Source organism: Erinaceus europaeus, chromosome 2 (assembly GCF_950295315.1).
Source record: "Erinaceus europaeus chromosome 2, mEriEur2.1, whole genome shotgun sequence".
NCBI lineage: Eukaryota > Metazoa > Chordata > Mammalia > Eulipotyphla > Erinaceidae > Erinaceus > Erinaceus europaeus.
This window is the reverse complement of record NC_080163.1, coordinates 181,105,394-181,132,361: the sequence shown is the minus strand read 5'-3', so window position 1 is coordinate 181,132,361 and position 26,968 is coordinate 181,105,394. Positions and strand designations below refer to the sequence as shown.

General features: G+C 40.2%; 1 protein-coding gene and 1 non-coding gene across 5 annotated transcripts in view; one reads left to right on the top strand and one right to left on the bottom strand.

Annotated features, from left to right (window-relative positions):
- The window catches only part of DPY19L3 (dpy-19 like C-mannosyltransferase 3), a 72,622-nt gene that overhangs the window by 35,212 nt on the left and 10,442 nt on the right, over nucleotides 1-26,968 (bottom strand). For 2 of the 4 annotated variants that reach the window (XM_060185660.1, XM_007539461.3), the window contains exons 4-10: nucleotides 21,768-21,858; nucleotides 15,216-15,337; nucleotides 12,258-12,403; nucleotides 9,564-9,687; nucleotides 8,866-9,000; nucleotides 5,202-5,333; nucleotides 2,568-2,669 (exon numbers count right to left, since the gene is read on the bottom strand). In XM_060185660.1, coding sequence (XP_060041643.1) covers nucleotides 2,568-2,669; nucleotides 5,202-5,333; nucleotides 8,866-9,000; nucleotides 9,564-9,687; nucleotides 12,258-12,403; nucleotides 15,216-15,337; nucleotides 21,768-21,858 — 852 coding nt within the window. The remainder of the gene's footprint in view (nucleotides 1-2,567; nucleotides 2,670-5,201; nucleotides 5,334-8,865; nucleotides 9,001-9,563; nucleotides 9,688-12,257; nucleotides 12,404-15,215; nucleotides 15,338-21,767; nucleotides 21,859-26,968) is intronic. The other 2 variants (XM_060185659.1, XM_060185661.1) reach the window with 2 other exon arrangements.
- On the top strand, nucleotides 1,842-1,948 carry LOC132537422 (small nucleolar RNA U13). Its single transcript, XR_009548851.1, has one exon. It is a non-coding gene; the product is annotated as a small nucleolar RNA U13 (small nucleolar RNA).

Below are 26,968 nucleotides of genomic sequence, written 5' to 3'. Positions count from 1 at the left end.
GAGTAATTCTAAAGCAACCTTCAAGGCCCTACTATTTCTTTTCTTTTTTTTTTAGCAGAATTTTTTTTCCCCAAACAAAACGAGTTTTAACAAAATTATATGGAAGAGGGCAAGTTGGTGGCTCACCCAGTAAAGCAGACATACTTCCATGAGTGTGGAGCAGGGGATTAAGCCCCTAGTCCCCACTTGTAGGAAGGTGGCTTCACAAGCTATGGAGTAGTGCTGCAGACATCTTTCCTTCTGTCCCTCTCCCTCTCTCTCCTTTTCTATCTCAGTTTTTAATCCTCTATTTTAAAAAAATGGCTGCCAGGAACACTGGAGTCATTCAGGCACTGAGCCCCAGCAACAACCCTAGTTGGGGAAAAAAAATGTATTAGGGTAGGGGTAGATAGCATAATGGTTATACAGAGACTCTCAGGCCTAAGGCTCTGAATTCCCAGGTTCAATCCCTTACACCACTATAAGCCAGAGCTGAGCAGTGCTCTGGTAATAAATAAATAAATAAATAATTTAAGAAGTATCACATGTAAGTTCAATATGTAAAATAGATGAGCTTTGGCTTCAGGAAGTGGGGACACTTGAAGCACAGTGAGTATCATTTGGTAGGCTAGAAAACCAGTAATAACTTGATTTGCAATTTTTTTATTTATTTGATTAATTTATTTATTTTTGCCTCCAGGATTATCATTGGGGCTTGGTGCCTGCACTACAAATCTACTGCTCCTGGTGGCCATTTTTTTCCCATTGTTGTTGTTGTTGCTGCTTTTGTTGCTGGACAGGACAAAGAGAAACGGAGGGGAGGGAAGACAGAGGGGGAGAGAAAGACAGACACCTGCAGACCTGCTTCACCACCTGTGAAGCGACTCCCCTGCAGGTGGGGAGCTAGGGGCTCGAACCGGGATCCTTGTTCCGGCTCTTGTGCACCATGCGCCTTAACCCACTGTGCTACCACCTGGCCTATTTTATTTTATTTTATAAAATACGTATTTATTTTCCTTTTTGTTGTCCTTGTTGTGTTTTTATTCTTATAGTTATTGTTGTTGTTATTGATGTCGTCGTTGTTGGGTAGGACAGAGAGAAATAGAGAGAGGAGGGGAAGACAGAGAGGGGGAGAGAAAGACAGACACCTGCAGACTTGCTTCACTGCTTATGAAGTGACTCCCCTGCAGGTGGGGAGCCGGGCCTCGACCTGGGATCCTTATGCCGGTCCTTGAGCTTTGCACCACACGCGCTTAACCAGCTGCGCTACCGCCTGACTCCCTTTTTGTTTAACCAGAGTACTGCTCAGCTCTGGCTTATGGTGGTGTGGGGGGTTTGAATCTAGGACTTTGGAGCCTCAGACATGAGTCTCTTTGCCATACTATTTAGTCCCACCCTGAAATTTCAAATACATATATAGCCTACCAAGCTTGTTTGACTTTTGGGTGTCTTTAGTCTGCAGGTAATATCGTATAAATCACATAAAGGTAATTCAAGATGCGGTAGAAACCCTCAAGGGATGAACAAATGCCAGTATTTGTCATACAGGATTACTGTTTTAACTGATATAATTTTACTTTTAATGTATGCTTCACAAAAGTCAGAGGAAAACTGAAGATAGAAAATAAGATAAATTCAGAACTGAGGTTAAGTACACAAAATTTATTTAGCAGGAATCAGCTGCAAATCTGGCTTATTACAGTCTAGTAGCAAATGCAAAAATGGAGATGAAAGCATTCATGTGACTCAAGAGTAGCATGATTAAAACAAGCTAGTTGCTTAGAAGAGATTCTAACAATCCTAGAAATGAGACTCCAGAGAAATTTTTCCCTCGAATATACTAAAAACAGGAAGGAGTCTGGGCCCTTGTGTAATTTTTAAGCACTATGACTGGCTTTGCATGCAGTTGTGTGAGATGTGCTACAAAAACTCTATTATGATGTTGGCTAGGCGCATTACCAATTTGATGTAAGGGAAAAAAATAATGAACCAGTCAGGACTGTCACAGACATTTTATTTTCTGTGAATTTCTCTCCTTGTAGGTTACTGGACAGACATCCATAGATATTTATTTTTCAAGATATTTATTATTCAAGATATTTATTTAAAAAAAAAAGTCTAAGCCTTGGGTTCTCTATTGGCTTAATCCATCCACAGATGATTGATTATTAAGAACTGACAGGCACTATCATTCTCCTATGGTACAGATGGAGTCTGTCATGTACATATAGATGTCTCTAGGCAAAATCCAGGCAATTTGATCCAGGCAAACTCATTCCAATAAATCACTGCTGGTCCTGATAGTAAAGTCAGTTTCTTAACTAATTTAACCAAATAAAAATCCCGTTATATTCGTTAGTACTACAGTACAGAAAACATTCACTAAAAAATAGAGTTTTAATTTAGAAAAATACATTAATGCTTTTAATGTTAAGATTTTTTTTAATATAATGGTTCAAGGTAAATTTAAAGTTGACATGATCGATATCAAGAAAATAATAATTTTACTGACAGTTAAAATTAAAAGTGAGCCTGTTTAAAGTAAAACTAGCAATTCTTTAGCAGTACTAAATTATCTATTAACCTACCTTAATAATGTTGTTGAGAAAGAGTGTCAGGCAGAAAACCACAAATAAGTGTAATAAAAGTTTTCCAAGGCGAGTAAGAAAGCTCCCAGATTTCAGATTTTTCTACAAATTAAAAAAGTTGCTTTTTAATTTTTAATCTAACTTGAAAAACATTTATGATCTTGTTACTTAAGAATTTTTTAAAAATCATGCAACATATAGGAGAAAACATATGACAGGTAACCCATTAATTTTTGTGAAGTTACACTGAGTGTAGCAATTTTCCACTAGTAAATCTTTATGAATGAGTTCATAAAATGAGGAAATGGGGTTTTCTTTTTTGGGGGGACAGGGTGAGGGGCTGGGGGTCACTGGCCAGGTTTCACTGATCTGAGCCAACTTCTTCAGAGGCAGAGAGAAAGAGATAAGAAAAGACACCACAGCATAGGTATAATTCAATGAAATAAATAGCCTAATCGTTTAAAAAATTAAACTGAGATCTTTCCTATATAAGAATTTTCTCACGGGGGAGTCGGGCGATAGCGCAGCAGGTTAAGCGCAGCAGGTTAAGCGCAGGTGGCCCAAAGCGTGGTGTAAGCATCCCGGTTCGAGTCTCCAGCTCCCTACCTGCGGGGGAGTCGATTCACAGGCAGTGAAGCAGGTGTGCATGTATCTATCTTTCTCTCCCCCTCTCTGTTTTCCCCTCCTCTCTCCATTTACTTACATAAATAAATGAATAAATAAATAAAATTAAAATTAAAGAGAGGGATTATTCTTTCAAAAGCAGAAAACAAAATGGTTTCTTGATACTGAACTCTTAAACCAGGGAAATAGCACAGTGGGTATGTGTAAGACGTACGCCTGAGGCTCTGAGGTTTGTTAAAAATGCTTCTCATTGTGTATAAGAAAATGGTAACTGGGAGTCGGGCTGTAGCACAGTGACAGGACATCCCGTAGAACTTAACCAAGAGGCTGCCCTGAGCTCAGAAGTGGATTTGGTGTGGGGGTCGGGTGGTAACGCAGCGGGTTAAGCGCACATGGCACAAAACGCACGGACACGTTAAGGATCCCGGTTTGAGCCCCCGGCTCCCTACCTGCGGTGCGTTCTCTTCACAAGCGGTGAAGCAGGTCTGCAGGTGTCTATCTTTCTTTCCCCCTCTCTGTCTTCCCCTCCTCTCTCCATTTCTCTCTGTCCTATCCAACAACAACGACAACAATAATAACTACAACAATAAAACAATAAGGGCAACAAAAGGGAATAAATATTAAAAAATAAATAAAATTTAAAAAATAAAAGCATTATCGGGGAGTCGGACAGTAGTAACGTGGGTTGAGCACACGTGGCTCGAAGCAAGGACCGACATAAGGATCCCAGTCTGAGCCCCTGGCTCCCCATCTGTAGGGGAGTCACTTCACAATGTCTTCCCCTCCTCTCTCCGTTTCTCTCTGTCCTATTTACCGATGACATCAATAACAACAGTAGTAATTACAACAACAATAAAACAAGGGCAACAAAAGGGAAAATAAATTTTTTAAAAAGTAAAGAAAATTATAACTCTCATATAGGGAGGGAAAAGTGATTTATAAATCTGATGTAAATTTAAGAAACTTTAATCATATAATAAAAAGACCAGTTCAACTTTTTAAAGCATGATAACCTAGAAATGTTCCATTCTTTCAAAAGTTAATTATTTGGATTCTCAAAATTCTAAAAAGTTTTAATTAGTTAAAAAATCAATAATGTGGTAATAACCTGTGAGGTGGTGTGATAATAGAATTCTGGACTTATAAACATGAGGTCCTGAATCTAATACCCGGCATTTCATATGTCAGAGTGACACTGTGGTTTCTCTCTCAATCAAAAATAAATGAGAAAACATTTCATTGTTGTCTTTATTTACCTTCTTCTGACAATCACTGACTTGGAGCAATTTTTCATATGTCTGTTGGCCTTATGTGTCTCTACTGTAGTGAATATTCTATTCATATCCTCTCCCCACTTTTGAATTGGGTCATTTGTTTTTTTGTTGCTAAGTTTGGTGAGCTCTGTATATGTTTTGGGATAAAGAATAGGGAACTTTCCAATGGAAGAGAACCTTCCAATGAGATGGGAAACTGGTAGTGGGAATTGTATGGAATTGTACCCCTCTTATCCTACAATCTTGTCAATCATTATTAAATCACTAATATAAATAAATAAATAAATAAATACCTTTAAAAAACATGGTGTGAACAGATGGGGAAGAGGACTGTCACTATATTCAAATAGTGACAGCTGCCCATACTGATGAATATATTCACACAAGTAACAACTTTTTATTCATTAGTTCACACACAAAAGTTTACCAGTTTCTTTGTTTCAACTTTAAACCAAGATTACTCAAATAAGCCTCTTTGGCTGATTAATGAGTTAAGATTCTAGTTCTCAATAAAATAAAAACTGTCCAAAAAAAGAATGACACACCAGAAAGCCTGAAAACAGAGATGCTTTTTTTGGGGGGTGGAGGGTGAAGCAAGTAATATCACTAGTGCTTTTCAGTGAGAACTTGGTCATAAAACTTACCCTTGAATGCTTTGAGAAAATAAGATCTAACCAAACACGGTTGTAAAACATTACTTTGATTGAGGATGGAGGGGTGGGGTGGGGAGGCCTACCTGAAGTTTTCTTGCAATTAGTACAGAAAGGTTAAAACTGATAAGCAATGATCCAAGAATCATGGAATTAAAAAACTGAAGAATGCAGACCAGGAGTAAGCCTGTTATCTGTATACCATACAGCCACGTTGCCTGCAACCAAAGAGTAGATGGTTAAATCGATTTTATCAAGAGACTACCACATGCTGGCATGCTGGACATTAGATGGATACCTCTCAAGTAACAAATAATACAGAACACGACTAGCATCAAATAATAAGACCTAAAAAAGTAACCAGTGATCAGTTGCCTGCTCACCTTTTATATGGTATAACATTAGTTAAAGTGAACGGGGATAATAGCAAAAGTAAAGGAAGCAAACAATGGTGTAAGTGTATTCAGCAAGTAGGCAAGTTCAGTTTGTAGTCTTTGTTTTCACCTCAATTCTTTTGCAGTTACTTTCTATAACCAACAATCAGTATATCATTGTGTTGCACTGTTTCCTAATGCTCTACAATATGTACTTTCATTAAGAGCCATATGTATTTATCTATGTGGTGTCTGAAACACCTATCAGAAGGAATGCTTCTCCTAGTGTAAGGACTCATGCTTTTCTATCGCATAGAGTTTTAGTGAGCAGTACAGAGCAGAGGTCAAAGCAGGAGTCCTAAAGTCAGTAACAGCACCTGCACCACAGTCCTGATTCTGGAAAAAACCATTGATGTAATCTTATTATCTAAGGAGTTGGTTCATCAGCAAAAGAGGATGATTATACCTTCCTATGAGTTGTTGTAAGGATCTGGTGGAAAAGCCAGATGTGGAAGTACATTAAAATGCTTAGCACACAGCCCTCACTAATTATAATTCCTGATAAAATAAAATGTCGAGGGGGCTGTATGGTAGCGTAGTGGGTTAAGGGCACATGGCACAAAGTGCAAGGACTGGTCTAAGAATCTGGGTTCGAAACAGGTTCCAGATGCCAGCATGATGCCGACCAGACTTCCCTGTACAGACAACCTCACCAATATGTCCTGGAGCTCCACTACCCCAGAGCTCCACCCTACTAGGGAAAGAGAGAGGCAGGCTGGGAGTATGGATTGACCTGTCAATGCCCATATTCAGTGAGGAAGCAATTACAGAAGCCAGACCTTCAACCTTCTGCATCCCACAATGACCTTGGGGTCACACTCCCAGAGGGATAAAGAATAGGAAAGATATCAAGGACTGGGATGGGATACGGAGTTGTGGTTGATTGATTTTTATAGTCTCCTAATTCAGATTTAGTTAGTTTCTTTTTTTTTTTTCTTTTTTTCTTCTTTTGCCTCCAGGGTTATTGCTGGGGCTCGGTGCCTACACTAGAATCCACTGCTCCTGGAGGCCATTTTTTCTCATTTTTGTTGCCCTTGTTGTTGCCATTGATGTTGTTGTTGAATAGGACAGAGAGAAATGGAGAAAGGAGGGGAGCTAGAGAGGAGGAGAGAAAGACAGACACCTGCAGACCTGCTTCACCGCTTGTGAGGCGGGGAGCCGGGGTGCAGGGGAGCCAGGGAGCCAGGGGGCCAGGGAGCCCGGGGCTCAACCAGGATCCTTATGCCAGTCCTGTGCTTCATGCCATGTGCACTTAACTCTGAGCTACTGCCCACACCTTTGTTTCTAAAGACTATTTGGGGGCCAGCTGGTGATGCAACTGGCTGAGCGCACACATTACAGGTACAAGGACTCAGGCTCAAGCTCCTGATCACCACCTGTAGGGGAAAGCTTCATAAGCAGTGAGACAGTGCCTCAGCTATGTGTCTCTGTCTCTGCTTCTCTCCCTCTTTCTTCCTCCCCTATCCCTCTGTATCCTCGTTCCCTTTCAGAGTGGGGGTAGATAGCATAATGGTTAATGCAAAGAGACTCTCATACCTGAGGCTCCATGGTCCTAGACTCAATCCCCCTCACCACTATAAACCAGAGCTGAGCAGTGCTCTGGTAAACAATAAAAAAATATAAAGAAGTAAAAAAAAAAAGTAATAAAATGAAAAACATTTCAAAATAAATAAATAAAAATAATAAAGACTGGGAGTCGGGCGGTAGCGCAGTGGCTTAAGTGCAGGTGGCGCAAAGTGCAAGGACTGGCATAAGGATCCCGGTTCCAGCCCCCAGCTCCCCACCTGCAGGGGAGTCACTTCACAGGTGGTGAAGCAGGTCTGCAGGTGTCTGTCTTTCTCTCCCCCTCTCTGTCTTCCCCTCCTCTCTCCATTTCTCTCTGTCCTATCCAACAACAATGACATCAATCATAACTACAGCAATAAAACAACAAGGGCAACAAAAGGGAATAAATAATAAATAAATATTTTTTTAAAAATAAAGACTATTATGTCTGTTTTGATGTGGAGTAAGTGAATGTGTCTACTATGTATGGACTATGTTGTTGCCCTAGATCTTGAGATAGTATTTTATTATACTTGGAAAATATTTAAGTGATAATTTAGGGTAATTTTAATTTTTTTAAATGTTTACTTATTTTCTTTTTTGTTGCCCTTGTTTTATTGTTGTTGTGGTTATTATTGTTGTTCTTGATGTCATCGCTGTTTGTATAGGACAGAGAGAAATGGAGAGAGGAGGGGAAGACAGACAGGGGGAGAGAAAGATAGACACCTGCAGACCTGCTTTACCGCTTGTGAAGCGACTCCCCTGCAGGTGGGGAGCTGGGGACTCCAACCGGGATCCTTACGCCGGTCCTTGTGCTTTGCGCCATGTGCGCTTAACCTGCTGTGCTACCGTCCGACTCCCAATTTAGGGTAATTTTAAAAACATACACATAGGAGATTGGGAGATGGCTCATTCTGGAGAGTACACACTTTACCATGTGTGAGGCCCTGGGCTTATGCCCCCGGCTGCATGGGAGCACCCACACGGAGGAAGCTTCATGAGCAGTAGAACAGCGCCCTAGTGTCTCTGGGCTCTCCTTCTGTGTCTCTCACCCTCTAATGAAAAATGAGAAAAAGAGTCTGCCGAGGGTGATGCGATTGTACAGGTACAGAACCTGAACAGTAACCCCGGTAACAAGAAAAAGAGGAGAAATGAAAAAAGATACACATTAAAACTTAACTGAACATGACAAACAACAGGATGTTAAATGACGGCAGCACACATCTGGGAAACAGCTGTTTCTTTATTTCTTTCTTTAATTTATTATTATTTTTATTATCTTTATTTAGTGGATAGAGACAGCCAGAAATTGAGGGGGAAAGGGAGAAGTGAGGAGGAGAGAGAGAGAGACACCTGCAGACCTGTTTCACCATCTGTGAAGCTTCCCCCCTGCAGTTGTGAACTGGGGGTTCGAACCTGTAGCTCCTTGCGCATTGTACCATGTGCGTTCTATCAGGTGTGCCACCCCCTAAAAGGGATATGCTATATTAAAAAAAAAGTCATCTCTATAAAGGATGATGAATGTAGACATTTGAGACATATTTGTACTTCAAAGAAATCTGCCTTTTAACTTAAAAATAAAACATAACAGAATGAAAGATAAGATGGTCAAACTAGGCAGCATAAATTGCTCAGTTTCAACTGACCAGCAGTATATTTACTCTAGTTCCAGGAAGCTTCAACTTTATCATTAAACATGTGCATATTCTGAGCTCCTCTTGGGATAGGAAACATGAGACAAGAGCATCTTAAATGAGAAAACCAAGCCTACCTTCACTGCTGGCAGCATATCCAAGGAGTCCAGTGTGAATAGCACTAATGCTTGCATCAGCATCATAAATTGATTAAATTGCCATGTCAGACTAAAGAGAAAAGTTGATATGAAAATGGCAAGAAGTGTCAGCCTCTGTAAAAAGAAAACCTCTGTATAATTTACATGTCTCCAGTAATAAAGGGTTTTGCAGATAAGTTTTTTTCAAGAGCAACCAGTATCTCTATAAACCACATATAAAAAAAAAAAAAAAAAAAAACCATAAACTGTTACTCTGAAAACCCTTGCATTTTGTTATTTCAGCTCGAAATATCCTAAAGTGACACTCTGCATATAAATATCCACATACGGTATGTGTATTCCACACTATTATGGAAGCGATAATGCACCAAATCACATCTCAAGAGCAATGGCTTAAAATTTTTGACAGGTTTGCAAAAATTGTGTGTGGGCTTGCTGCAACTATTTAAGGGCAGATTATGTAGAGTACATTTTTAACATCAAATACAAAAACACTTTCTTTGCAAAGTAGGGAAAGACTCAGAAAAAGACGTAATTTAACTCAAGTTAAAAAAAACTGGTCATGGAATAAGGACTATTCACATGCACTGGGACACAATACACACCGGATTTTCTGAAGCATCTTTGATTAAAAACTGGAGAGTTAAGGAAATATATAAAGGAAGACGAAAACTTACTTCAGAAAGAGGCTGTAATTTTGGTCTCAGAAAATACGTAATTGCTGCTATCTGAACTGCAAAGAATGGCAGTGCCCAATTCTCTCTCAGGGGTATGGTAAACTCAACTCTTGTGGTATCTATTCTGCACAAAAGAAAACACAAAGAGTCAAAGTAAAATTTTTACTGTTATTTCCTCAAAGTTTTCCTAAATATGAAAGATATATTTCACCAAGTATATTTACATACCTGTTCCTAAATCTCAAAGAGTAGAAATTTGTCCTTATCATCATCCATGTATCATTTAAAATCGGAATTGGGAAAATTTAAGTAACTTGACCCCAGAAGTACACAATTAGCTTACTGACAAAACTGAACTTCAAACTGATTAGTGTGATTTTTTTTGCCTTCAGGGTTATCGCTGGGGCTCAGTGCCTAAACTATGAATCCACTGTTCCTATGGGCACCTTTTCGATTTTTTTTTTTGGATAGGACAAAGAGAAATTGAGAGGGGTGGGAAAGATAGAGAGGGAGAGAGAGACAGACACCTGCAGACCTGCCTCACTGCTTGCAAGCGATCCACCTGTAGGACGGGAGCCAGGGGCTTTAATCGGGATCCTTGCGTGGGTCCTTGCACTTATTAGTGTGATTCTTAAACCCATGAGTATGTAGATTAAACTCCTTTGTATTTTTACTTCTCTAATTTCACTTGGTATCAATTAACAGCGTTTCAGGTCCCCATCTGTTTATGTTAGTGCTTTATGTCTGATTCTTTTATTTATTAAATATTTTATTTATTTATTCCCTCTTGTTGCCCTTGTTTTACTGTAGTTATTATTGTTGTTGTCATTGTTGGATAGCACAGATAGAAATGGAGAGAGGAGGGGAAGACAGAGAGGGGGAGAGAAAGATAGACACCTGCAGACCCGCTTCAATGCTTGTGAAGTGACTCACTTGCAGGTAGGGAGCCAGGGGCTCGAACCAGGATCCTTACACTGGTCCTTGCGCTTTGCGCCACTTGCACTTAACCCACTGCACTACCGCCCGACTCCTTTATTTATTTTATTTACTGGATAAAGACAGAGAGAAATGGAGGGAAGAGGGAGATAGAAAGCGAGACAGAGAGACATGCAACACTGCTTTACAACGTGTAAAGGGGGCTGGAGCCTTTAACCCAGGTCTTTGCACACTACGACATGTGTGCTTAACTAATTGCACTACTGCCTGGCCCCACCATTGTCACAATTTTTAAAGCTTATTGCCCGCCAAGAATGGGAACCCCCAGAGTACAAGTGCAGCTAAGCTTTTTATCATTGTACAGCCAGTAGGCATTTGATAAATATATTTTTAAAAAACAAATTTTTATTTACTTACTATTGGATAGAGACAACTTGAGAGAAGAGGGGAAGAGAGAGAGAGAAAGAGAGAGAGATACTTGCAGCCCTGCTTTACCACTCGTGAAACTTCCCCCGCAGGTAAGGACTGGGGACTTGCACTCCGGTCCTTGTGCACTGTGATGTGTGTGTGCACTTAACCAGATGCGTCACCGCCTGGCCCCAATAAGTATCTTTTATTATTTATATTTTTGTGCAGGAGCTTCACACCTACATGATTCTTCTACTCATGATAGACTTTATTTTTTTGTCCTCTTAGCTTCAGAGAGAGAAGAGAAATACCATAGCACCACCTCACCTTTGTCCCCCAATGTTGTGCAAAGTGCCATCATGTGGTACCAAGGACACAGACTTGGGTCCCTGCGCATGGTAAAGTGTTCGTCTACCACATGAGCTGTCTCCTAGGTTCTTATTTACTCTTATGGTACTGAAGCGTCACACCTGAGCAATTCCACTGCTCCTAGAGTCCGACCTCACCCCACAGAGGGTGAGAAAGGAGAGAGACACCACAGCATGACTCCACTGTTGGTGAAACTCCAGACCTACAGCTAGTGAAACTTCCCCTTTGTGTGGCACTCCTCATGGGATGGCTGGAACTGTGTATTCTACCAGATGAGCCATCTCTTGGACCCATTTTATAGGAAGAATAAATTTGATTTTCCCATTTACTCAGCAAAAAAAGATCAAGTAGATATATTAAGACTGATACTCTTCATTTGAATTCTGACCAAGACTTAGCTGTGTGTGTACATATACATTACATATGCACTATATATATATATACGAACATTTTCAATTTCTTCATCTCTACAATGGTAATGTTAATATCTTTCTCTTCCCCTCTCTGTCATATCTAACAACGACGACAACAATAAAACAAGGACAGGTGCTCATCATAATCGGGGAGAGCTATCTCCTGGACCCCTTCAAGTTATTTTTAAAATGCCACTTAATAATCTCCAATGTCTATAAGTTAATGATAAATAACAAATAACGTGTCTGGGTTTTTGTTCATTTACCAGAGTACTGCTCAGCTCTGGCTTGTGGTGGTGGGGGTTGAACCTGGGACTTTGGAGTCTCAGGCATGAGAGTCTCTTTGCATTAATCTTGACTTGCAGTTCAATGTTCACTTCCTCAACTGGAAACATACATAAACAGGACTTTCTACTATACCAGATAATAAATAATAAAAACATTACTAGATAAGATAGAATACTGTCACAAAAATAAGTATGCAGAATAACTTTCTTTGAATCATATAAAGCAATTTCACTTTACTTATACCTTATAAAGGAAGAAAAGCATACTGACACCAACTCACCTATTTGTAATGTACCAGAAGGCAGCCAATAGTCCTGATAGCCAAGTACCACTAAGGAGCCAGCTGGTTACATAAAGAGCTGTGACATAGATTGCTTGGAGTCCAAATAAAGTGTAGATATAAAAATAAACTGGCTCTAAGTATTTCTGTACAAAGGAACCATAAAAAATGTTAAGGAAGCCGTGACTTTCTTTTTTTTTTAATTTTTTAATATTTATTTATTCCCTTTAGTTGCCCTTGTTGTTTTATTATTGTCATCATTGTTGGATAGGACAGAGAGAAATGGAGAAAGGAGGGGAAAACAGACAGGGGGAGTGAAAGATAGACAACTGCAGACCTGCTTCACTGTCTGTGAAGTGACTCTCCTGCAGGTGGGGGAGTCAAGGCTCAAACCGGCATCCTTACTCTGGTCCTTGCGCTTTGTGCAACCTGCGCTTAACCCGCTGCGCTACAGCCTTACTCCCACCATGATTTTTCTTAATGCCATTTTAAACACATGAGCGTGGAAAGTTAATGTACATGTACTCCTTTCCAGGTGTGAGTTTGCTAGCAACCTTCTCACTAATAATAGGAGGGAGATGGAAGTCTCAGAGGACTCTGGCTTCAATTCACTCCAAACTATAAATAAGTTCTATACCTAATTGTGTCCAGTTTTTCTTTTTTTTTTTTTCCTTTCCTTTTTTTCCCTCTAAGGCTATCTCTGCACTACAAATCCACTGCTCCTGGGGCCATTTTTTCAATATATATATATTTTTTTGTTTGTTTGTTTGTTTGTTTGTTTTTAAATAGGACAGAGAGAAATAGGAAAACCAAAGGAAGATAGAGAGGAAGAGAGAAAGACAACTGAAGACCTGCTTTACTGCTTGTGACATGACACCCCTCCCACCCTCCCACCCCCCCACAGATAGGGAGCTGGAGGCTCAAACCAGGATCCTCACAAGGGTCCTTGTGCTTCATACTATGTGCGCTTAACTTGGTGCATCATTGCCTGCCCGCCCCCCGAGGTTTACCCCTATTTAGATAAGGTAAAATGCTTTCCAACTTAAGATTCTGTTTTATTTTATTTTATTTATTTTTTAATCGCCACCAGGGTTATTGCTGAGGCTCGGTGCCTGCATGAAGAATCTATCACTCCCAGTGGCCATTTCTTTCTTCTCTCTCTCTTTTTCCTTTCCATTCTTTTATTTGACAGGACACAGAGAAATTGAGAGAAAAGTAGAGAGAGAGAGAGAGAGAGAGAGAGAGAGACCTGCAGCACTGCTCATGAAGTTTGGTATCTCAGATGGTATTATGAGCACTCAACTGGGTGTTCCACCACGTCTCCAATTTTTATATTCTTAAAGATTAAATAGAAGTGATTATGTGCTATGCAAAACACTTTCATGCCTAGGCTTCTAGGTCTCACGTTCATTCTCAGGCACCATCAAAAGTCAGAGCGGGGAGTCGTGCAGTAGCACAGCGGGTTAAGCGCACATGGTGTGAAGTGCAAGGATCTGCGTAAGGACCCCGGTTTGAGCCTCTGGCTCCCCACCTGCAGGGGAGCGGCTTCATAAGCAGTGAAGCAGGTCTGCAGGTATCTATCTTTCTCTCCCCCTCTCTGTCTTCCCCTCCTCTCTCCATTTCTCTCTGTCCTATCTAACAACAACAAAATCAAAACAACAACAATAATAACTAGAACAACAATATAAAACAATGGCAACCAAAGGGAAACTAAATAAATATATAAAAAATTTAAATCAGAGCAATTCTCTGCTCTTTATTTTTCTCTCTGTATCTCTCTCATTGAACCAAAATAAATATTTTTAAAAGAAACTATTATTTAAAAAGTTAATTATATGCTTCTCAGGTAAAAGACTTATTATCTACTGAACAGTAATGGGACTATCGAAGTATGAAAGATAGCTTATAAAATACAAACCAAAACAAAGTTCACAACATACACGGAGGAAATTAAGATATATGTTCTATCAAGTCACTTGAAGATCAGAATAACATGAAACTTTCAATTTAAAATGGAAGATTATTACTATTTTATTTTTTTGCCTCCCAGATTATTGTGGGGGCTTGGTGCCGGCACTATGAATCCACTGCTCCTGAAGGCCTTTTTTTTTTTTCTTAAATTATCTTTATTGGATAGAGTCTGCCAGAAATCAAGAGGAAGGGGTAGACAGAGAAGGAGAAACAGAAAGACACCTACAGCCCTGCTTCACCACCTGCAAAGCTTTCTCCCTGTAGGTGGGGACCAGGGGCTCCAACCTGGGTCCTTTTGCTTTGTAACATGTGCGCTCAACCAGGTGCGCCACCACCCGGCCCCAAGGCCATTTTTTAAAAAATATTTATTTGTTTTTCCCTTTTGTTGCCCTTTTTTGTTTTAATTGTTGTAGTTATTATTGTTATTGTTATTGATGTTGTTGTCGTTGTTTGTAGGACAGAGAGAAATAGAGAGAGGAGGGGAAGAGAGAGGGGAGGAGTGAAAGACGCCTACAGATCTGCTTTACCACCTGTGAAGCGACTACCCTGAAGGTGCTGGGCCAGAAGCTGGAACCCGGATCCTTGTGTCAGTTCTTGCGCCTGGCGCCACGTGCGCTCAACACTCTATGCTACTGTCGGGCCTCCCCCCTTCAAGGCCATTTTTTATTGGATAGGACAAAGAGAAACTGAGAAAGGAGAGGGGAGTCGGGCGGGTTAAGTAGGACATCAACAATGACATCAACAACAATAACTACAACAACAACAAAAAAACAAGGGCAACAAAAGAGAAAAATTAAATTTTTTTTTTAAAAAATTAGAGAGGGACATAAAAACAAAGCGCTATGTGATACACATGTGATACCAGGTACCAAACTGAAGACCTCATGCATGCAAACCCAGTTCTCTATGTGCTCCATCACCTCCCAGGCCATCGGATTTTTACTTTCATCTGTTATTAACAATTCAATGGCACAGAATACAACATACCTGGATTGGTAGAACTCTATATAAAACACTGAGAAAAACCTCTTGGTAAATATTCATTCGTTGAAGGAGGTTAATTGTCCTCATGGATTCAGTTTTGTTATCATATATTAAGCCATGAAAGCCTATGGTTGAAATTTGAAAAATTAGGGGGGGGGGAAATAATTACAATTCACATTGTCCATAGATTTGTCAGTATGTGCTAGAGACTAGTATACTAGGCATTGGGAGTGAGGATAAAACATAGTTCCATCCTCAAAGAGCTTCATTACTATTTAAATGATTATGAAAATATAAACAAAAACTTTTTTTGAGTACAGTAAGAAAAAACTGGGATGGGGTAGATAGCATAATGGTTATACAAAGAGACTGAGGTGCCAAAGTCCCAGGTTCAATTCCCCACACCACCATAAACCAGAACTGAGCAGATTAGAAGAGAAAACACAAGTAGAACCTGAACTGGAATTGGCGTATTGCACCAACGTAGAAGACTCTGGGGAGGGTGGGGGGGAACACAGATCCAAAAACGATGACAGAGGACATAGTAGGGGCTGTATTGTTATATGGAAAACTGGGAAATGTTCTGCATGTACAAACTATTGTATTTACTGTCGAATGTAAAACATTAATTCCCCAATAAAGAAATTAAAAAAAAATTTTATTTTTTTACATTTATTTTCCCTTTTTGTTGCCCTTGTTTTTCATTGTTGTTGTAGTTGTTGTTGATGTCATCGTTGTTGGATAGGACAAAGAGAAATGCAGAGAGGAGGGGAAGACAGAGAGGGGGAGAGAAAGACAGACACCTGCAGACTGGTTTCACCGCAACTCCTCTGCAGGTGGGGAGCCGGGGGCTCAAACCAGGATCCTTACGCCTGTCCTTGCGCTTTGAGCCATGTGCGCTTAACCCGCTGCGCTACCGCCCGACTCCCCCCCAAAAAAAGATTTCTATACTCAGGCAAGAGGATTTTATATATCCTCCCCCATCATGACACCTGCAACATGTATGTAGCCTCTTTGCATGCCTCCATTCAGGAGTGAGTTTAGTCATATGAGCTGCTTTGACTAGTGACTTCTAAGTGGATGTGACAGATGCCATGTCTAAGCAGAGGTTTTAAAGAGACCGTCATTTTTCCAGCAGTTTTGTTCTTTCCTTCTGCCATAATAACAGCATGTGCCAAATAGGGCCTGGTTAATGAGAGCAAGAATAAAATTTGCTGTTATAAAATCACACTGTTATAGTAAGGTCATTTGTTATTATAACCAAGATTATTTATTTATTTATTATTGCATAGAAACAGAGAGACATTGAGAGGAGAGGGGGAGATAAGAGAGGGAAAGAGACAGAGCTACACCTGCAATCCTGTTTCACCACTCTTGAAGCTTTGCCCCTGCAGGTGGGGCCAAGAAGGCTTGAACCCAGGTCCTTGCACACTGTAATGTGTGCACTTAACCAGATGCACCATCACCTGGCCCCATACCCAAGATAATTAATTCAGGGTATAGATAGCTCAAAAAAGGAAGCACACATGTATATCAAGATGATCACCCTTGCTGCTACTATAAACACAAAATACAGTACACTGATAATATTTTTCATATAACAGCCGGGGGAGAGGGGGACCAAGAAGTTTTACAATGTTAGTCAACACCTAAGAAGGTAGACTTTCTCATATACTGCACCTAAAAATGCTAAACATACATCTCTAAGGAGGAGAACCTAGAAATACCATCAGCAAAAATTATAGGGAGTTGGGCGGTAGTGCAGCAGGTTAAGCGCGCATGGCACCAAGTGCAAGGATGGACGTAAAGATCCCGGTTCGAGCCCCCGGCTCCCCACCTGCAGGGGAGTCGCTTCACAGACAGTGAAGCAGGTTTGCAGGTGTCTCTCTTTCCCTCTCTCTGTCTTCCCCTCCTCTCTCCATTTCTCTCGGTACTATCTAACAACAACAATAATAACTACCACAACAATAAAAACAAGGGCAACAAAGGGGAAATAAGTATTTTTTTTAAGTTATATGCACATTTACCCTTTGATCTGGGAAGATAATGTCTAAGAACTGATTTAAGACAGGCTGGCAAAAAGAAAAAAAGAGAAAAGGCTTACATCGAACAAGGTCATTTGTTTAAGTTATCTGTAATAGTAAAATATCAGAAACAACCCAAATGTCCATCAGTGGGTTTGTTTGGACTCAGCTATGCCTCTTGCTATCCCTGTGTTGATGCCCTAGCCCGGAGGTGTCTGTATTTGGATAGAGCCTATAAAGAAGTAAGAAAGGTCAGGGAGGTCCTAACCTGATAGGACTGATGTCCTTTGAAGAAGAGTAGTAAGCAGCAGAAAGCTTTCTTGTACTCTTTCTATGCATGTAACAGATAAAGGCATGTAAGAGCATAGTAAGTGGTCAACGACAAACTAGGAGAGAGGTTTTCACCAGTAACCAGTACCTTGATCTTAGTCTCCTGGCCTCCAGAAATGAAATAATAAATCTGTGTTGTTTACAGACACTCAGTCATGGGGGGCTGGGTGGTGGTGCACCCAGTTGGGCACATCTGTTACAACGCTCAACAGTGTTCAAACCCTTGGCCCCCACCTGCACTGTGGGAAGCTTTACAAGTGGTGAAGCAGAACTGCAGGTCCATTTCTCTTTCTTTCTCTATCTTTTTTCTCATTCTCATGCTTTCTTTTATTCCTTCCCTACCCACCCCCACCCCCACTTTTCACTTTCAATGATCTCTGGCTCTATCTAAAAATAAACAAATAATATTTAAGAATAAATGAATGAAAATACCCAGTTTGAAGGTGCCTGCCTACTTTGCCAGATGTGTGGCCCAGGCTGGAGTCTAGATCCTACCACAATGGTGTACCTTTTCTTCAGTGCTGTGTGGCTTTTTTTCCCTCTCTCCCTCTATCTCTTTCTTCTGTCTGGAAAAGTCATCCACAATGATATAGGCTGGGCAACAACAAAAACACCCCCAAACAAACCAGAGACGACCCAGTCTGTGGTATTTTTTTAGGATAAATATACCAGATGAATACATGAGTTTAAGAACTATGCTTTGGGGAGCCAGGCTGTAGCGCAGCGGGATAAACGCACATGGCGCAAAGCACAAGGACCGGCGTAAGGATACCGGTTGGAGCCCTGGCTCTCCACCTGCAGGGGAGTCGCTTCATAAGCGGTGAAGCAGGTGTCTGTCTTTCTCTCCCCCTGTCTGTCTTCCCCCTCCTCTCTCCACCCTATCCAACAACGATGACAACAATAAAACAACAAGGGCAACAAAAGGGAATAAATAAATAATAATAAAATAAATATTTAAAAAAAGAACTATGCTTTGTGTTCAACTCCCAAATTTATATGTTGAATCCCTATCCCCCAAATGGAGGTGATATCTGAAGAGCCTTTGGAAGTAGGGTTAGATGAGATCACAAGAAAGGAGCCCTCAGGATAGAGTTAGTATTCTTATCATGAGACACCAGTGTAGGGAGTCGGGAGTAGCGCAGCAGGTTAAGCGCAGGTGGCGCAAAGCGCAAGGACCAGAGGAAGGATCCCGGTTCCAGCCCCCGGCTCCCTACCTGCAGGGGCGTCACTTCACAGGCGATAAAGCAGGTCTCTCCCCTCTCTATCTTCCCCTCCTCTCTCCATTTTTCTCTGTCCTATCTAACAACGACAAAATCAATAACAATTACAACAACAATAAAAAAAAAAGGGCAACAAAAGGAAAAGCAAATAAATTAAAAAAAAAAAAAAAGACACCAGTGAATTTGCTTTTTGTTTCTGCAAACTGAGAAGATAGTCCTTCCCAGAACTCAAACTTGCTGGTGCTCTGATCTCAAAATTCTAACTTCTAGGAACTAGGAACTATGAGGAGGTTCTCTCTTGTAAGCCACATAGTCCAAGGAATTTTGTTATAGTAACAAAAGCAAAGAAAAGAAGGGCTACAAGAGTCGGGCGGTAGCGCAGCAGGTTAAGCGCACGTGGCGCCAAGCGCGAGCGTTAAGGATCCCAGTTCAAGTGCCTGGCTCCCCACCTGCAGGAGCCTAGTCGCTTCACAGGTGGTGAAGTAGGTCTGCAGGTGTCTATCTTTCTCTCCCCGTCTCTGTCTTCCCCTCCTCTCTCCATTTCTCTGTCCTATCCAACAACGACGACAATAATAATAACAATAAAAAAACAAGGGCAACAAAAGAGAATAAATAAATAACTTTTAAAAAGAAGAAAAGAAGACTACATGAATAATTTATGGATATCCATTTTAAGATACAAAATAAGAGTATCTTTATATTCTAATATAAAATAATTAAGATTTGTTAGAAAATTAATTGAATTAAATCAGTCATGAATTTACAGTGCTACTGAGAAGATACTCATTCAGGGGCCAGGCAGTGGCGCACCTAGCTGAGCAAATATATCACAATGTGCAAACACCTGGAGTTCAAGCCCCTGGTCCCCACTTAGAGGGGGAGAGCTTTACAAGTGGTGAAGCAGTGCTACAGGTATGTATGTTTCTCTCTTCCTCTGTGTCTTCTTTCCCCTCTCAATTTCTTTTTTTTATAAAGATTTTTATTTATTTATTAATGAGAAAGATAGGAGAGAGAGAAAGAATCAGACATCACTCTGGTACATGTGCTGCCGGGGATTGAACTCAGGATTTCATGCTTGATAGTCTAATGCCTTAGCCACTGCGCCACCTCCCGGACCACCCCCTCTCAATTTCTGTTCTCTTGTCTGAAATAAATAATATTAAAAGAAAAATATTTAGAAAAGGGAAATACTAATATTTAGAGCTGAGTCTCTCAGCTTAAACAATCAATATTTTGGCATTTGGGATGTAATATATTCTTTGTTACGGGGACTGCCCTATAAACTGTAGAATGTTAGGGGCCAGGCGGTGACACACCTGGTTAAGTGCTCACATTACAGTACGCAAGGATGCAGGTTCAAGCCCCTGGCCCCCACCTGGGGGGTGGAAGCTTCACAAATAGTGGAGCAGGGCTGCAGGTGTCTCTATTTCTCTCCCTATCTCCCCCTCCTCTCTCAATTTCTGTCTCTATCCTATAATAAATAAATAAAAATATTTTAAAAACAATAAATTGTGGGATGTTAAGCGGCATCCCTACCTTCTACCCATTAAATTTTGTAAATGCCCTTTTTGTCCCCCAAAATTTAAAGACCAAATTATCTCCAGATAGTTCAGATGCCTTCTAGGGACACAACTGTTCCTTAGTAAGAAGCAACACTTTAGAAGATGCTAGAGAACCAACTCACCATGTTGAAAACTGCTGAGTACAGTTGGTTGTTATTACCCACTGTAGTTATATCCTATAAGTTTGCCCTGAAAACTGAGCATTGATACTAACCGATTAATTTTATGGAATAAGATTATCAAAATGTCCTATGTATTATGATAAAATGAGAAGTAATGAGGCCAGGCAGTGGGGCACTTGGTTAAGTGCACAAGGACCCAGGTTCAAGCCCCTGGTCCTTACTGCAGGGGGAAAGCGCGCTTCATGAGTGGTGAAGCAAGGCTTCAGGTATCTCTCTGTCTCCTTCTCTTCTCTCAGTTTCTTTCTTTCTTTCTTTCTTTCTTTCTTTCTTTTTTTTTTTTTTTTACCAGAGCACTGCTCAGCTCTGGCTTATGATGGTGCAGGGGATTGAACCTGGGACTTTGGAGCCTCAGGCAAGAGAGTCTCCGCATAACCAATGTGTTATCTACTCTTGCCCTTCTCTCAATTTGCCTCTGTCCAATAATAAATAAATAAATAGCTAAAATTAGAAGTATAACTCATCCCCTTTGAAAGATGTTTCTAAGAGCACCTGAGTTTAACATATCACCATCTGCAAAGACCCAGATTCCAGCCCCTGGTTCCCATCTGCAAGGGAAAAGCTTCCTGAGCAGTGAAGCAGTACTGCAGGTATCTCCCTCTTTCTCTCCCTATCTCTCCTTTCCCTCTCAATTTCTGTCTCTATCCAATAAAATAAATAAATTAATTAATTAATTAAATTATTTCCAAAAATACATGCAAATCCTAGGATAGGACAATTCTCTACAACATGCCCCTGTCAGGCACACTTAACTAGGAGAGACCTTTAGATGGAGTAAAGGTAAAGACTATGGTCTCTACATCATTCAGAAAAAGTGTGGGGAATGGCCACTGTAAAATAAAAGGAATGAATGGAGACAGTGACAAGAGTTCTACCTATCGTGTTTACTTCTATCACCAAATGCCACCTGGTTTTTAGATTATACGCCTTTTCACTTGCAAAGAGCCCAACTAAAATGATTTTAAGAAAACGTAGCAGCAAAACAAGAAATTGGAAACAGATTTTATTTTGAGATGGAGAGCTCAGAGGGAAGGCGAGGAGAGTTACATAAAGTATTATATAACGTCGCCCAGAGTAAGGCACTTTACATGGATTGATCCGATGTTAATAAGGAAAACAGAAATTCGGAAAAAAACAACACAAATTCTATAAGGTATTGATAATGCTTTATTACAATGCTGCATTTTGGTTTGAAATACTGAAGAAGAGGAAAACCCCAAATAAAAATTATTGTGTTTACCTTGCATGAGGGTTGGAGCCTGCAGCATTTGCTTGTAGTAGGAGTAATACAGTCCACATTCTGTTCTGAATGAGATTTCTCGCTCCACTTCCTGCAACAAAGTTAGATGTACTAGGTTCTATGACCTAGTTTGATTTCAGTACTCATTGTCACTGTAAAAACAGGACACAGAACTACAACTTAAAAGAAAAAAGAAACCTAGAGAATAGAGTCTGTCTAAAAGGCTAATGAGTACTGAAGCTGGGTATAGACTAGAGAGGTTTATTATGCTACCCCACTCTTGTAAATGTTAAAAATTTTCCATAACAAACCATTTAAAAAAAATGTAGACAATTCATTCTTGTTTCAGAGTTTAACTTCACATAAATCAAAACTAAACTATGTTCATAAAGATTACCACTGGGGGCTGGGTGGTGGCAGATCCTAAAGATTACCACTGGGGGCTGGGTAGTGGCAGATCCAGTTATGAAGTACTAAATACCAATGCAAAGATCTGGGTTCAAGCTCCCATTCCCCACCTGCAGGGAGGATACTTCACATGTGGTGAAGCAGTTCTGCAGGTGTCTGTCTCTCCCTATCTTCTCCCCTCTCAGTTTCTCTCTATCCTATTTAATAAAATGGAAAAAATGGCCACCAAGAGCAGTGGGTTTGTAGTGTCTGCACTGAGCCCCAGCAATAACCCTGTAGTCAAAAAAAGAAAAAAAAAGAATATAAGCAATACTAAATTACTCTTATGTAACATTCAGTATTAGAACTGAGCATGTAAAGTTATAGATACTAGTCAATTTGGTTTTAAGAAGCTTTTATGAAATATAACATTTAGTCATAGAATCCACAACATTATCTAAATATATTTCTACTATTGCTTTGTTATATTACAAGAGACTTCTATTTCACAAATCTAACTTTATTGGGAGAGAATGACAAACACTTTTCAGTAAAATTGATTTGAGTACGTCCAACTATTTTTTTTCAGACAATAACCATTTCATTAAAATAACCATTCTATTGATCTTCAGATTTGAAATGTTTTTAAAGATTCTATTTATTAATGAGAAAGATAGGAGAAGAGAGAGAAAAAAAATAACAGATATCACTCTGGTACATGTGCAGTCAGGGATCAAACTCAGAACCTCAGGCTTGAGAATCCAGTGCTTTATCCCACATTTTGAAAATTATTTAATATATTCCTTCTACCCTTTACATGTTTCTCCTATCCTTTAAAAATGCATTATATGAAGTCCCAGGTTCAATCTCCTGCACCAACATATGCCAGAGCTGAGCAATGTTCTGGTTAAAAACAATAATAAAAATTAAATAAAAATGCATTATAAATCAATTCATGCATAAAGAATAGAAAAAACATTCAATTATTTATGAGTATAAACATCCAGTTATTGGCTATGAAACTGATTATGTTTTGTTGTTAACTCTTTTGAAAAACGGAAGGTGATATGGAACTCTAGCCCCATAATCTTATAATCTTGCAAACCACTATGAAATCATTAATAAAAAACTTTTTTAGTTTTTTTTTTTAAATTTTATTTATAAAAAGGAAACACTGACAAAACCATAGGATAAGAGGGGCAAAACTCCACATAATTCCCACCACCAGAACTCCGTATCCCATCCCCTCCCTTGATAGCTTTCCTATTCCCTAGCTTTCTTTCTTTCTTTCTTTCTTTCTTTCTTTCTTTCTTTCTTTCTTTCTTTCTTAATGGAAGGATGGCTAGAGTAGTAAACTTTATGAACTTCCTTTCATAGAAAACAAATTTATCAGAGGTCAGGTGAGCACTCACCACTTGAGTACACATGTGACAATGCACAAAGATCTGAGTTGAAGCCCCTGGTCCCTACCCGCTGGGGGTGGAAGTTTCATGAGCAGTGAAGCTGTGCTGATGTCTGTGCCTCTCTCCCTATCTCCTTTCCCCTCTTGATTTCTCTGTCTCTGTATAATAAATTACATTATTATTATTTTAGTAGTGATTTGACATTGATTTATAAAATTACAAGGTAACAGGGGTATAATTCCACACCATTCCCACCACCAGAGTTCTGTATCCCCATTTCTTCCATTGGAAGCTACAGTAGTTCTCCTAAGTTTGCAGATATGGGTTAACTACTATTTAATAAATTAAATATTTAAGAAAAGAAAGAAGGCAAAATTATCCTGGGTGGGACAATCAAACATGAAAAAAAGAGAAAGACCCAGTTATGTTCTGAGGTTTATAGTGAACCTGGGGGCTTGGTAGTGGCACTCCTGGTTGAGCACAGGCTGTACAATGTGTAAGGACCCAAGTTCAAGCCCCTAGTTCCCTACTGCAGGGAGAAAGCTTTGGGAGTGGTCAGGCAGTGCTGCAGGTGTCTCTCTGTCTCTTTCCCTTTCTATCTTCTCCTTCCCTTCAATTTCTGGCTGTCACTATCCAATAAATAAAGAAAGGAAGAAAGAAAGATAGACTTAGAGAGAGAGAAAGAGAGAGAACCTGTTTTGCCAAGCAAGCAACCTAGTTCAAGCCTGGTCCCTACAACATCGGAGGAAACCTCCATGCCTAGAGTGGTGAAGCCCTGGGAGTGACAAAATAACAACACATTATACAAAAGGTATCTTACAGAGTTTACACTTGCTACTATTTGTGCTGTATCTTTCTTTTTAACAGTAATGAATAAATGCTTTATTGCTTCTGCTAACATAAAACTAAACTGGCACTGCTTGTTTCTGTCATATTGAAACTTCTGCTTGGTCCAGTAAACATGGTGGCTATGAATTGGCATTAACTGAACAAATATTAGCTTCAGTTGCTGAATTAAGGAAATCAAACCATTAAGTTTAATTACATCCTTTCCATCTCTCCAGCTGCCTTAAGTGTTTATAGAGTTTTGGCTGCTGAATAGTCTAACGTCAAAGCTATGTCCCCAAATCCCACTGAGAGCCCAATCAGTCATTCACATGTAGGAGATTCATATCTGACACGGTTCAGTGAATAAAAGAAGACTAACTTCATAAAGATGGAAGAAAAGAAACGTAGTCCTTAAAGTACTAAAGGTGGAAAGCTTTTGTGTCCCCAATCCTGCCTTTCAACATACCCAGAATGTATAAAGAGCAGAGGGGGACCTGATTAGTAAAAATACACTCAAACATGATTAATTGGTAATCTTGGCACCAGCTGTATAGAACCAAATGCTATACTTTATTAAACAGACACTTGCAAGTTTTACATCTGCTTCATGCTACGAGAACATCTGCTTTATTCATTCAAATACTTTTCCAGTTTTTACAGCAATTTATACTTTGCCTGGTGGATCATGCCAATGGAAATGTATACCAATAGAAGTTACCCTCTAGGGGGTCGGGCAGTAGCACAGGGGGTTAAGCGCACGTGGTGCCAATCGCAAGGATGGGCATAAGGATCCGCTTTGAGCCCCGGCTCCAACCTGCAGGGGAGTCACTTCACAGGCGGCGGTGAAGCAGGTCTGCAGGTGTCTGTCGTTCTCTCCCCCTCTCTCCATTTCTCTCTGTCCTATCTAACAACGAACGACATCAACAATAACAATAAAACCACAACAAGGCTACAACAACAAGGGCAATAAAAGGGGGTGAAAATGGCCTCCAGGAGCAGTGGATTCATGGTGCAGGCACTGGGCCCCAGCAGTAACCCTGAAGGCAAAAAAAAAAAAAAGTTACCCTGGGGAAGCAATTACAGAAGCCAGACCTTCTACCTTCTGCAACCCACAATGACCCTGGGTCCATGCTCCCAGAGGGATGGAGAATGGGAAAGCTATCAGGGAGGGGGTGGGATATGGAGATTGGGTGGTGGGAACTGTGTGGAGTTGTACCCCTCCTACCCTATGGTTTTGTTAATTAATCCTTTCTTAAATAAAAAAATAAATAAAATTTTTTTAAAAAAGTTACCCTCTAAAGAAAGCAAAACACATATTTCATATATTAATTTGCAAAATTTCTACAGGAAAAGCAGAGAATGAACACTTCTCTCAAGACAATGGCACAAGTACATAGACCAAAGAACTGTATTTTAAAAAAATATTTACTTATTTATTCCCTTTTGTTGCCCTTGTTTTTTTATTGTTGTAGTTATTGTTATTGATGTCGTTGTTGTTGGAAAGGACAGATAAATGGAGAGAGATGGGGAAGACAGAGAGGGGGAGAGAAAGATAGACATGTGCAGAACTGCTTCATTGACTGAAGCGACTCCCCTGCAGGTGCGGAGCCAGGGGCTCAATTGGGATCCTTAAAGGTCCTTGCGCTTTGCGCCACGTGCGCTTAACCCGCTGCGGTACCACCTGACTTTCAGAACTGTATTCTTTTTTTTTTTTTGCCTCCAGGGTTATTGCTGGGGCTCAGTGCCTGCACCATGAATCCACTGTTCCTGGAGGCCATTTTTTCCCTTTTGTTATCCTGGTTGTTTTTATTCGTTGCTGTGGTTATTATCGTTGCCATTGATGTCATTGTTATTGCATAGGACAGAGAGAAATGGAGAGAGGAGGGGAAGACTGAGAGGGGGAGAGAAAGACAGACACACGCAGATCTGCTTCACCACCTGTGAAACGACTTCCCTGCAGGTGGGGAGCCGGGGGCTCAAACCGGATCCTTACGCCAGTTTTTGCGCCTTGCGCCACATGCGCTTAACCCGCTGCGCTACTGCGGGACGCGCCCCCCCCCCAACTGTATTCATAAGAAACTGTACAGCTAAAACCATGTGGGTAGGAGTTTACTGAAAGCAAAATGCATAAAGAAAAAAAAATAACTGCTTATAATTAACAATTTGATCCTGTGACAACACACTGAAGGTAACAAGTCATTTTAGACAAATGAAGACACATTTGCAAAGGTCATATCATTTGTTTTGTTTTGTTTTATAAAAACTCATACAAGTAATTTTTGTTTATTGAAAATGCTCCCAATGAAGTTACTGAAAGATCAACTTTATAAACGTAATCTACTTCAGAATTAGGCTAAAAAAGCATCTCACCAAGAAACAGTAGTTCTTGATTAAGACAGCTGTTCTTAAAATTCTATATTGGGAATCATGCCCTCAGCAAACATATTTATGGCACATACATGGTATACTGTCTGGTTAAATTCATGTCCATCTGTTAGGATGAGATGATTCTTGCCCCCAGAGTTGATTAAAGTCCTGACACATGATAGCTATCAAGCAGAGTTTGTGAGGCCATGGCCGGTG